Raw genomic sequence first — 12,895 nt, 5'->3', positions numbered from 1 at the left:
TGCCACTGTGTCTGCAGACATGAATCTACACAAACAACACACACACATACACACACACGTATGACCTTCCTACTCAAAGAAGTCGCTGCTGAAGGTGAAATTCACCTTCAGGTGCATATCTGGCTGAAAAGGCCAAAGTGGGACCCTGTTTGCCCATCACCATACACACACACACACACACACACACACACACACACACACACACACACAGAGTCTCTCTCTCCTATATTCACTTCTGCCTCCCCGTCTCATCATCCTTACAGAGCTGCAGCTCAACAAACAGCCACTTCTTCCCGACAGCAGCATGCTGTGATGGTCCCTCTGCAAAGGATTTCCAGTTTTCGGCTAGGATACAGCATCGACTGAGTCTTTGTCAGACTCAACCCTTAAAATATCTCCTCTAGCCTCCTTGCTGTCGAGTTCCCAATGTCCATTACACCCGATTAGCCACTGCTTGGGTATCCTGTCAGTCAGTCTGTCTGTCCATCGTATTTACTAAGCGCTGTGTGCAGAGCACTGTATTAAGCATTTGGGAGTGTAAAATATAACAACAGAACAGACACAATCTCTGCTGTCATTCGTTCTCCTCACATGTCTCACCCTGGCCAGACGTGCGGCCGCGAGGAGAGCTTTAATGTTAGACCACTGACTCTGCTCTACGCCTTAACCATTTATGATCCCGCCCCAACCACTGCTGTTGAGCACAGCCTGGAAGGGTTGCTGATGCAACTGCTCTAGGAGTCAAATGTGGTGCATGTGTGGTGTCCAGGTGTTACAAGCACCATGGCCACCGGAAAGAGCATGGTCCAGAGAGTCAGAGGACCTGGGTTCTAATCCCAGCTCCCCCACTTGCCTACTGTGTGACCTTGGACAAGTCACTTAACTTCCCTGTACCTCAGTTTCCTCATCTATAAAATGGGGTTTAAATCCTACACCCTCCTAATTAGATTGCGGAGCCTTAAGTGGGACATGGACTGTGTCTGACCTGACTGTACTGCACCTCCCCGAGTGCTTAGCACGTACTTGATGCTTAACAAATACCACAGTTATCATTACTATTACTGTTATTATTATTATGCTACCGGTAGAGATTTTTGCTTTCCTGGTCCAGGTGGATACAGTACTTCAGTTTCCTCTCAATCTCCCCTGAGCCTGGCCGATGCAGCAAAAGCAGCCTACAATTGTCTGCACATCTCCTTGGTTGTGTGGCTGCAGGGGGAATTCAGTTGCGGTGGGGCGGGGCGGGGGGTGTTAGTCGTTCAAAGAACAACTGTCTCTCGGACTCTGGGTGATGCTCCAAGTATGTCGACTTGCTAGCATCTTCCAGAGGGGTGGAAGCACATTCTAGTGACTGCATCCACATCTCTGGTTGCGCCCTCCAGGACGGAGGCAAAGAATAAACCGACAAGACCCGGGCTTTCGCAGGCTCCCTGCTTGGCCCCAAGGGGAGGTGGCAGGAAGGGCAGTGGATGGGACCAGCCGGGCCACCGTGGAGCCGCCTCCAAATCCGAATAAGGTTTGCAGGACGGTCAGATGTAGACCACCTTCTAGTCCTCTTAGGATCAAGCAGGCATTAGTTCCAGGAGATTGTTTGGGCAAAAAAGAGAAATGAGGCTTACATTAAAGAGAAAATGCTTACAAATTCATTGCAGGAACTCAGAATTTCTTTGACTGAAGCTGGTGCTGGAAAGCCCCAGTGACTGCCCGTACCAACTCGACACAACTGATTCCCCAATCTCCATCTCCAGCCCTGACTTCTCTCCTTCTCCGCACTCGCATATCCTCCTGCCTTTGGGACATCTCTACTTGTATGTTCCACTGACACCTCAGACTTAACATGTTCAAAACAGAACTCCCCATCTTTCCACTCAAACCCTCTCCCCTCACAGTCTTTGCCAAAACTGTAGAAAACACCACCATCCTCGCCATCTCACAAGCCAAAATCTTGGCATTTTCCTAGACTCACCACTCTCATTTAATCCGCATATCCGATCTCTCATCAAATCCTGTGAGTTCTACCTTCACAACATCCCTAGAATCCACCCCTTCCTCTCCACCCAAACTGCAGCCACAATGATCCAAGCCCTTAACACATCCTGCCTTGACTATTGCACCAGCCTCCTCACTGACCTCCCTGCTTCCTGCCTCTTCCACACTTCACTTTGCTGCCCAGATCATTTTTCTATAAAATTGTTCAGTCCATGATTCCCCATGCCTCAAAAACCTCCAGTACTGGCCCATCCATCTCTGTGTCACACAGAAACTCCTCACTACTGGCTTTAAAGCAGTCAGTCATCTTGCCCCCTCCTAACTTACCTCGCTCACCTCTTACTATAACCCAAACCACACACCTGGCTCTTCTAACCCCAACTTATACGCTTGACCTCCCTCTCATCTATTTCACTGCCGACTGCATGCCCACACCCTCCCTGTGGCCTGGAACCCCCCTTTCTCCATATCCGTCAGACCACCATGTCCACCTCCCCCCTCAAAACCCTCCTAAAATCACAACCCCTACAAAAGTCCTTCACTGACTATGCCCTCACTTTCCTGTCTAAGGCCTCCTTTCTGCATTGCCTGTGCACTTGGGTCTGTATAATAATAACTGTAGTATTTATTAAGCACTTACTATACGCCAGGCACTGTACTAAGTGCTGGGGTGGGTACAAGCAAATTGGGTTGCTACTTTGGGCTGCTCAAAGTCTTAATCCCCATTTTACAGAGAAGGTAACTGAGGCACCGAGAAGTGAAGCGACTTGCCCAAGGTCACACAGAAGACAAGTGGCAAAGCCAGGATTAGAGCCCAGGTTCCTCTGATTCCCAAGGCCGTGCTCAATCCACTGATATTCAACCCCGGAGCATTTATGTACATACCCATCTGTAATTTACTTTAATGTCTGTCTTCCCTTCTAGTCTGTAAACTTCTTTTTGGGCAGGGATTGTGTCTACCTACTCCATTGCATTGCATCCGCCCGGACGCTTGGTACAATAAGTGCTTTACAATGCCACTGATGGGCTGGCTGACTGACAGCTCTGACCCCTGCAACTCCAGCAAAATATCTCGCCGGAACTATCCCTGGGGAAGGTGAACGGTCGGGTGAACACTTGTCTCCGGCAAGGACGGAGAGCCCCGACCCAGGCCGCCTCCTGCCTCCCACCTGGCCTGCCCACTCCCGCTGTTGCCCCGGGCTGGACGGGCAGTGCACAGAGAGTCAATCAGGGGTGTCAATGGACTGACCATTCCTCGGGCCTAGTGAGCTGCCTTGGCTGCAGGAGTTACAGGACAAGACAACCAGGGGTGTGAGGTCTGCATGGGGCCAAACAGAAAGCTACATTTTTCCCCCTTGCTCTCAGGCTCCACGACCCACAGGGCTTGATTTCACCTATGGCAACCGAAGCAACCTCACCGGGCCTCCATCTGTCCAGGACAGGTGAGCTGCAGTGCAGCCCTAAGGGAAGCAGACAACCCAAATGCCCTCGGGAAGTCCGGCACAGGCCTGTTATTCTAGGATTCCTCCCTCCCGGGGAGGTGAATGAGGGGGAGATCAAGCTTACCTGGGGCAAGAGGTGCTACTCTCTCTATCCCCCTCTTCTGAAAGGTTTCCTGTTACTCAAATATCAAATTCAACGGGCTTTCCACCTACATTTGGACTTCCAACCCCAAGCTGTGGTTCGTATACATGGCACTCCCAGTATGCTGTGAGCAACACCTTTGCTGGCTTAGTTACAATCCCTGTTCTCTCGCCAAAGCCCCTTCTGCGAAAGGGAAAGCAAAATCAACCGGCTTTGGCTGAAACCAGCTGGCGACGGGCATGCCACCTGGCCTTCCCAAAGAATGACCAGAGCATGCAATTCATTTTGCTCTGTACCAATGAGGAAAGGGCTTTCTTTATGCCATGATTTTCAGCCGTGGACTGCACCATTAGAAAGCTGTTTCAGTGAAATAAGTTTGCTAGGTAAAATGTCTCCACCTGAGACGGGATTGTTTATGTGGTGGAGTACAAGTGACGGAAACAAATCTAGGGAATTTGTAAAGATCGATAAGAAAAAAGATTCACTGTCCACAAAGCCATAGATGACTCCAAGAGTAGCAGCTGGAAATAGACGCTGAGGGTGGGCTAAGGCAGGGCTCCTGTTTGGTGAACGGTGAAGCCACCCTGTACAACCTGAGCCTCATCTAGCCCAGCTTGTCCTCAGCTGATGACTCTTCAAAATATTGGGCTGGAGGAACCTGGAAGAGCTGAGGAGGAAACAGGGTTGTGGGGGTCACGACTTGACATGGGTTTTGCTTCACTTCTGGCCTAACCAGGAAAAGAACTCCAAGGTGGAAACACGGAAAAGGTTCAGGAAAACACAGCCTGCTGCCCCCATGGACAGGGAGACATGGTCCCTGTTCCTTGAACAAGAATTATGGTGTTTGTTAAGTGCTTACTATGTGCCAAGCACCGAACTACAAGATCATCAGCTTGGACCCAGCCTCTGTCCCACAGTCTGAGGAGGAGGGAGGGCAGGTACTGATCCCCATTTCACTGAGGAGAAGGCTGAGGCACAGAGAAGTTAAGTGACTTGCCCGAGATCCCACAGCACGCAAACAGCGGAGCCGGGATTAGAACCTGGGTCCTCTGACTCCCAAGCTCGTGCTCTTCCCACCAGGCCACAGTGCTTCTTAGCTCTTCTGAGAGATCTAAGCCAATTAACTTGTGCTCCAGCTTGCGTGTCTTCCATTTTCTAAAAGGAGAGCTGCAATAAAAGTACCCCGGAGGCCCAGCACCCAACCCAGCTGCTTGGATATTCAGGATCCAGGGGTCTCACGATACAGCTCCATAGTCTGTCATGCTGATGGCTAGGGCTGGCCAGAATAATTTAATTACTGCCCCAAAATGGACCAGATGCCCTCAAAAACAAGAGCAACAGATGACACGCTAAACAGATCCAAAAGACGACGTTCTATTTAACCTAATTACCTCCAAGCTCCCTCCAACTATTAAGTACCCAGAGTCAATAATAGACGTTCCCCGATACGGAAATACTCACCCACACACAGGATGTTGAAGCAGAAGCCATGGTTTACTGATTTATTCACCAGCTGGTCAGGCAAACTGTCAAATCCCACATGTCCCGAGAGGGGGGCAGTTCGGCAACCTTCGCCCTGAACGAGAAAACAGAGAGATGTGTCACGTCACCGCCCGGCTCTCGCCGCCCCCTCCCCGGCCCCCGGATCGGAGCGTGAGCTCGTAAATCTCGGCGCCTCGGCTGCAGACCTCCCCCTCGGCTTCACGAGGCTTACGGTGGCTCCAGACAGTGAAGACAAAACATCCCTGAGGAGCGAGCGGCGGGCCTGTTTTTCTAGCCCGGCCCCAGAGAGGCCGATCTGCACGACGACAGGAGCGGGCACGAGTCCGAGGTCGCCGTCTCCTAAGCGGCGGGGGCCATCTGCGCCCCAGTTTCCCCTCTTCTTAGGGGCAGCCAAATGGCTCCCTGCCCTGGAGGGCCAGGCTTCCTTTATCTCAATCAATCAATCGTATTTATTAAGCACGTACTGTGTGTAGAAAGCACGGTACTAAGCATTTCGGAGAGTACAACAGAATCAATCAGTTGTATTTATTGAGCACTTCCCGTGTGCAGAGCACTGCACTAAGTGCTTGGGAGAGTGCAATATAACAGACACATTCCCTGCCCACAGTATCGCCGGAAACAGCGGCCGCTACATAGCCTCTTCAGTCAAGGCAAAGATCTGTCGGTGTCCGCGTTATTTGTACCGATTCCGGAGGGAGACTGGGTTGGGGGAGTGGTGAAAATCCACCGGGCCGCCAACACGCTTCTTGCCAAATTTTTAGCAATCTTGTGCATGCAGTTCTGTGTCACATATCGCATCCCCGATTTAGTATGGGGGACTTGGAAGGCAGGCACCAACTGGCACGGTTGGGATTCCTTCGAGCGGCAGGGCTGATGCCAGCATTCGATTTTTCTGAATTACCCCCTTCTAGTTGATTTCACTCCATCCATGCTCTGTTCTCTCTTTCTCCCTTCCCTCTCCCCCTTCTTTCCACACAGTCCCACGGAAGGGCCATTTTGACAGGCAACCTCTAGGATAAAGGCCATCGGCATCGGCGAGGAGCCCACTCGCCTCCGTTTAAACAGCGTTTCTCTCCCCAGAGCCCTTGTGACTTTGCTCAGCCCCTGATTGGAAACCCCGGGGACCCTACCAGATGAGACCAGGACCCAGTTTTAGCTGCTGCCGAAGGGCCCGGGAGGGCAGACTGCAACGCTAACCCAATCCTGTGTTCTGGGGGCCCGATTCTCCAACACTTATTTTTCACCGATGAAAACAAAGCCATTCAATTTCCACTGTGGGCCCTTTCTCCCCTGGCCTGGCGGGGAAGGAAGGACTGAGTAGCAACCATATTTTCTTTCTCAGCAGTCATCCGCCATGTAAACAGCCCAGGAAAGGCTTTCCTGAACCATGTTTTATCACCTCGGGCTGTTTCTTCCTGTTCTCACCCAAGGCCGGCACCGCGGCTCTTCAAAGGTCGCAGGCTTGAACCATGAGTTGACCAGTGGAACGACTACCAATCTCACGGAGGATCTCATTTCTTTGGAGGAGGCTTTTTATTGTGGGAGGGAGCCTGAGGAAACTCCTCTAGGCAGGCCTGCACCTGGCTCTCCCCGGGGCCAGCCGCTCTCCTCACCGCCCCTCACCCACACTCCCGTCCTGCTCTCCACCCCTACCCTCTGCAGCCCCGTCCCAGCTGCTCCTCGGCTCCTGGTCGGCCAGTGGCCCAACGTGTAATAATAATAATAATAATAACGGTATTTGTTAAGTGCTTACTCTATGCCAAGCACTGTTCTATGTGCTGGGGTCCATATAAGTTAATCAGTTCAAACCCAGTCCTTTTCCCACATGGGGCTCACAGTCTAAGTAGGAGGGAGAACTGGTCTTGAATCCCCATTTTACAGTTGAGGAAGCTGAGGCACAGAGAAGTGACTTGCCCTAGGTCACGCAGTTTCCACACATTGGATGCTCAACCGCTCAGCTGAACAGCAAGAGGGAGGAGGGTGGGGTGACTCCCTGCTCCCACTGGAGACATCAGGATCGAATTCTTCAAGGATATCACCCCATGACATTAACCGCGCTTGCCTGGGACTCTGCGAGTTGACAGAGATCCAAGGATCTCAAAGGGCTCCCAATCGGTAATTGTGTGTTCCGCTTAAAAATCAAGGAGTAAATCTGCCTTGCCTCCCCTCCTCCCCCGGCCACACAGAGGTGTTGCTCTCCCCACAAGAAGTCAAAGGACGGAGTGGGAGGTGCCAAGCAGAGGAAGAGAGGTGGTTGAGTTTCTGAACAAAATGAAGCTCTGCTTGCAGCTTCAGATTGGCAGAGCAGGTTAGTGAAGGGGAAAACAGGCCCGAAGAGATTCGCACAATAATGATTGTTAGGCGTTTACTATATGCCAAGCACTGTACTAAATGCTGATACAAGATAATCATGTCCCACTGTGTAAATAATAATAATAATAATAATAATAATGACATTTATTAAGCGCTTACTATGTGGAAAGCACTGTTCTAAGCACTGGGGGGGATACAAGGTGATGAGGTTGTCCCACGTGGGGCTCACAGTCTTCATCCCCATTTTACAGATGAGGGAACTGAGGCACAGAGAAGTGAAGTGACTTGCCCAAAGTCACACAGCTGACAGGTGGCGGAGCCGGGATTTGAACCCATGACCTCTGACTCCAAAGCCCGTACTCTCTCCCACTGAGCCACGCTGCTTCTCAATAGGAAGAACAGGTACCGAATCCCTATTCTGTAGGTGAAGAAAATGACCTCAGAGAAGTTGTGACCTGCCCAAAGTCACCTAGCAGGTAAGTGGTGGAGCCGGGATTAGAACACAGGGCCTCTGGCTCCCAGGTCTGTGCTCTTCCCACTTGGCCACACTGCTCCCTAGGTATCTTACTCAAAGTGGAAATGGGACCTTAGCCTGAATCTCCTGACAACCACCAGACCACTGATCTTCCTCAAAATTAATAGTTTTTGAGCCCTTATTGGGTGCAGAGCACTGTAGTAAGAATTCAGTAGAAGTATACGACAGTTTCCCTGACTTCAAGTCCCTCCGCTGCCCTTGGGGAGGTGACCTCATGTCTCTGGGCCTGTTTCCTCATCTATAAACTGGGGGTGACTTAATTATCCTGCATTTATCCCCACTCATCAGCGTGCTTGGCATGAGGAAAAGCTCTTGATAAATACCACAGTCAACTGAGAAGTTTACAATCCGTTTATTGGACGAAAGGAAACAAGATGGGAAAAATCTGGAAAACACGTCTGGCTTTTCCGCCATTAAAACAAGTACTCTACGCCAGTGAGGAATAAAGAAAAAACACCACATGCTATATATGAGAGGGACCCTCGGCACATTCAGGAACCTGCGTAAGAGGCGAATGAAATAAATCGGAAAATGAAGGCGTCTTCTTCCCACATAGAGACACACCCATAATAATTCAGTCCACAGCTAATCCCAAAGATGGAAATGAGCCTATTCCATCTTTCTTTCCTTATCTCAGCCAGCAGTTCAATCAACAGGGAAGCGGCATGGCTTAGTGGAAACAGCACAGGCCTGGGAGCCAGAAGACCTGGATTCTAATCCCGGCTCTGCCGCTTGTCTGCTGTGTGGCCTTGGGCAAGTCACTTATCTTCTCTGTGCCTAAATTACCTCATCTGTAATACGGGGATTAAGACTGTGAATCCCATTGTGGGACATGGACTGTGTCCAACCTGATTAGCTTGTATCTACCCCAGCATTTATCACAGTGCCTGTCCCATAGTAAGCATTTAGCAGATACCATAAGAAGAAAACAAACAAAAAAAAACCCACAATAGTATATTTATGGAGAGCATATTCTGGGCAGAGCACTGGACTAAGCACTTGCGAGAGTGCAATAGAGTTAGTCAGCAGGGCACCCGGCTCTCAATGATTTTCCTAACGGGAAGAAGCAGATACTAAAATATATGATGTAGGGAAAGCAAGAGAGTTTAAAGATATGTGCAGAAGTCCCATAGGGGAGAGAGGGTGGAAAGAATACCTAAGAGCTTAGGAGGTGAGGATCTGATGCGTTAATGGGGGAGAGAGGATAGGGAGATGAGAGGTTAGTCAGGTAAGGCCTCCTGGAAGAGATCATCAATCAATCGTATTTCATCATCAATCGTATTTATTGAGCGCTTACTATGTGCAGAGATGCGATTTTGACAGGGCTCTGAAGACGGAGGGACTGTTGGTGTGCCAGATATGAAGCGGGAGGGAGCACCAGGCAAGAAAGAAGCAGTGTGGCCTACTGGAAAGGGCACAGGTCCGAGACTCAGGAGACCCTGGTTCAAATCCTGACTCTGCCCCTCTCCTGCTGTGTGACCGTGAACAAGTCACAAAATTTCTCTGGGCTTCGGCCTCCTTATCTGTAGAATGGGGATTAAGCACCCATTATCCCAACCCCTTAGACTGCGAGACCCCAGTGGAACAGGGTCTGGGCCTGATTCGATGGTAATATATCTACCTCAAGTGGTTAGGCAGAGTGCTTGGCAAGTGGTAAGCAGGTAACCAATACCAAAATTTTTACGATTGAGGCATGAATAGGAGGTCGGCCACCAGGGAGAGGAGAGCGATTCGCCGCTCAATGTGCCAGAGTCAAAATCTCAGCCCTGGCAACCAGGACAACACAACCGGCAGTGAAGCGACCAACAGAAAGTAGAAACAGTTAAGGTAAAATCCTGAGAGCAGGGCGATTGCCAAGACCCCTGCCTCACTTCCTGTTGTCTCCCTTTTTCTCCTTCCCGTCACCTGCGGTTTCTGTGAACAGTTACACCACATGTCGTATCTCTGCTGGTGGCTGAAAGAATGCCCCTCCCCCTCCCCAGAAAAAACACACAAATCTAGTTTCTAATTGACTAAACATCAGCTTCTTGCTGGGCCGGCAGGGTGAGACCCAGAGTCCCAGTCAGTTGTCAGTCAATCACATTTACTGAGCGTTTACTGTGTGCAGAGCACTGTGCTAAGCACTTGGGAGAATACAATACAATAATAAACAGACACATTCCCTGCTCAAAGTGAGCTTATAGCCTAAGAGGGGGAGCCAGATATTAATATGAATAAATAAATTACAGATGTGTGCATAAGTGCTGTGGGACCAGGAGCGGGTGATGAATAAAGGGAACAGGTCAGGGCGACGAGGAAGGCAGTGGGAGAAAAGGGAAAGGAGGGCTTAGTCAAGGGAGGCCTCTTGGAGAAGATGTGCTTTCAATAAGTATGTCCAAGACTGAACTCCTTATCTTCCCTCCCAAACCCTGCCCTCTCCCTGACTTTCCCATCACTGTTGACAGCACTACCATCCTTCCCGTCTCACAAGCCCGCAACCTTGGTGTCATCCTCGACTCCGCTCCCTCGTTCACCCCTCACATCCAATCCGTCACTAAAACCTGTCGGTCTCACCTCCGCTACATCGCCAAGATCCGCCCTTTCCTCTCCATCCAAACCGCTACCCTGCTGGCTCAATCTCTCCTCCTATCCCGACTGGATTACTGCATCAGCCTCCTCTCTGATCTCCCATCCTTCTGTCTCTCCCCGCTTCAATCTATACTTCACGCTGCTGCCCGGATCATCGTTGTGCAGAAACGCTCTGGGCATGTTACTCCCCTCCTCAAAAATCTCCAGTGGCTACCAATCAACCTACGCATCAGGCAAAAACTCATCACTCTCGGCTTCAAGGCTGTCCATCACCTCGCCCCATCCTACCTCACCTCCCTTCTTTCCTTCTCCAGCCCAGCCCGCACCCTCCGCTCCTCTGCTGCTAACCTCCTCACTGTGCCTCGTTCTCATCTGTCCCGCCATCGACCCCCGGCCCACATCCTCCCCCTGGCCCGGAATGCCCTCCCTCTGCCCACCCGCCAAGCTAGCTCTCTTCCTTCCTTCAAAGCCCTACTGAGAGCTCACCTCCTCCAGGAGGCCTTCCCAGACTGAGCCCCCTCCTTCCTCTCCCCCTTCTGCCTCTCCCCATCCCCCTTGCCCTACCTCCTTCCCCTCCCCACAGCACCTGTATAGATGTTTGTACAGATTTATTACTCTATTTTACTTGTACATATTTACTATTCTATTTATTTTATCTTGTTAATAGGTGTTGTTTTGTTGTCTGTCTCCCCCTTCTAGACTGTGAGCCCGCTATTGGGTAGGGACCGGCTCTCTATGTTACCAACTTGTACTTCCCAAGCGCTTAGTCCAGTGCTCTGCACACAGTAAGCGCTCAATAAATACGACTGAATGAATGAGTGAATAAGGTTTTGAAGGAGGAGAGAGTAATTGTCTGTCGGAAATGAGGAGGGCGTTTAAGGCCAGAAGCAGGACGTGGGTGAGAGGTTGGCGGTGAGACTGACAAGATTGAGGTACAGTGAGAAGAGCAGCAATAGAAAAGTGAAGCGTAGGGAGGAGGGGGCAAGGTGATTGAGTGCTTTAAAGCCTATGGTAAGTAGCTTCTGTTTGATAAGGAGGTGGATAGGCAACCACTGGAGATCCTTGAGGAGAGGGGAAACGTGTCCTGGACGTTTTTGTAGAAAAATGATCCAGCCAGCAGAGTGAAGCCTGGATTGGAGTGGGGAGAGACAGGACTCTGGGAGGTCAGCAGGACGAAGGCTGATATAGTAATCAATGCAGGATAGGATGAATTGGATTAACACGGTAGCGGTTTCGATGGAGAGGAAAGGGCGGATTTTAGCGATGCTGTGAAGGTGGAACCGACAGGACTTGGTGATGGATTGAGTATTCGGGTTGAATGAGAGAGAGAGAGAGAGAGAGAGAGAAAGGAGTCAAGGATAACGGAGACCCAGCCCGCCCAGCAAACAGCTCTGATCTCCATCTGCCTCGCCAAAAATAGCGGCAAAGCCCAGGCAGAAACACCTCCCAACTCTCCCGCCAGGAACCGGCTTTTTATTCCTGCTAGCGCTAGGCTCACTCGATCCCAACGGACTCTGGGCAAGACATCGTGAGGCCTTAGGCCAACCAACGCCTCTCCCAGCTTCAAGCTGGCCCTATCCACTGGGGAATAGAGAACGATTCTCACATTAAGAAGAGGGCTCAGAGGTCCTGATAAACATCACCACCTCCACCAGCTGCACAGCACAGGCAAGACTCTCCCTGGGCCACTGCAGGGGTCAGAAGGGCCGCCTGCCAGGAGAAATACAAAGCGGTGACCTCTGTCATTCGGAAGGTTAAACGTCTTTTCTGGGTCACCTTTAAGTGAGAACAATGATCCCACCTCACTGCCCCAACACCAGCCTGCCTTGGAGCTGGATGCATAATTCAGCAGATGGCTATCTCTTATGAGAAGCCACTGAAGAGGAAGATAATATTTTTATTTTGCACGGTTACAAGCCTGTGGTCCCCCTTTCATTACGCAGATCGGGGAGAAACCAATACTTCACTATCTTTTTCCTGCCAACTGGAGGTAGAAGGGTCTGTGTTTCTAATTAATCTTCCCCTCCAGTTGTTACTGAAAATAATCCGTCGTTAGACGGATGGTGGATCCGAGATATTTAAAGAAAAAAAACCCCACATAACCCATGACTGTGCTCTGTTTAAATATATTTTTGTACACATCTTTCCCCCATTCGCTGCCATCTCCTTAGGCTCCTTCCTGATATCCCAGTCTGAGGTAAGGGGGCACGTTACACTTTTTAGGGTGGTCTTCAGAAAAAAAGGCCATTGCCGGGGAGGGCAGGGGAGGGGCGGGGGGTTGTGAGAGGAAGAGGGTACGGGGGAAGAAGAGAAGGGTTTTCAAGCCTTGCAGCCCTGGTAGCACTTTCTAGGACATGGACTCCCGTTTCTAAGACAACACAGCCAAGAAACACTCAGGGCAGG

The 12,895-nt window shown here is 50.6% G+C and overlaps 1 protein-coding gene across 2 annotated transcripts in view; it reads right to left on the bottom strand.

Annotated features, from left to right (window-relative positions):
• SEPTIN6 (septin 6) overlaps nucleotides 1–12,895 on the bottom strand; it is a 62,379-nt gene that overhangs the window by 40,582 nt on the left and 8,902 nt on the right. For both annotated transcript variants that reach the window (XM_038747916.1, XM_038747917.1), the window contains exon 2: nucleotides 5,035–5,149. In XM_038747916.1, the coding sequence (XP_038603844.1) occupies nucleotides 5,035–5,149 (115 nt within the window). The remainder of the gene's footprint in view (nucleotides 1–5,034; nucleotides 5,150–12,895) is intronic.

The sequence above is a fragment of the Tachyglossus aculeatus genome, chromosome 6 (genome assembly GCF_015852505.1).
Source record: "Tachyglossus aculeatus isolate mTacAcu1 chromosome 6, mTacAcu1.pri, whole genome shotgun sequence".
In the NCBI taxonomy this organism is placed as follows: domain Eukaryota; kingdom Metazoa; phylum Chordata; class Mammalia; order Monotremata; family Tachyglossidae; genus Tachyglossus; species Tachyglossus aculeatus.
Note: the sequence above shows the minus strand (reverse complement) of the source record. Positions and strands in the feature narration are given on the sequence as shown.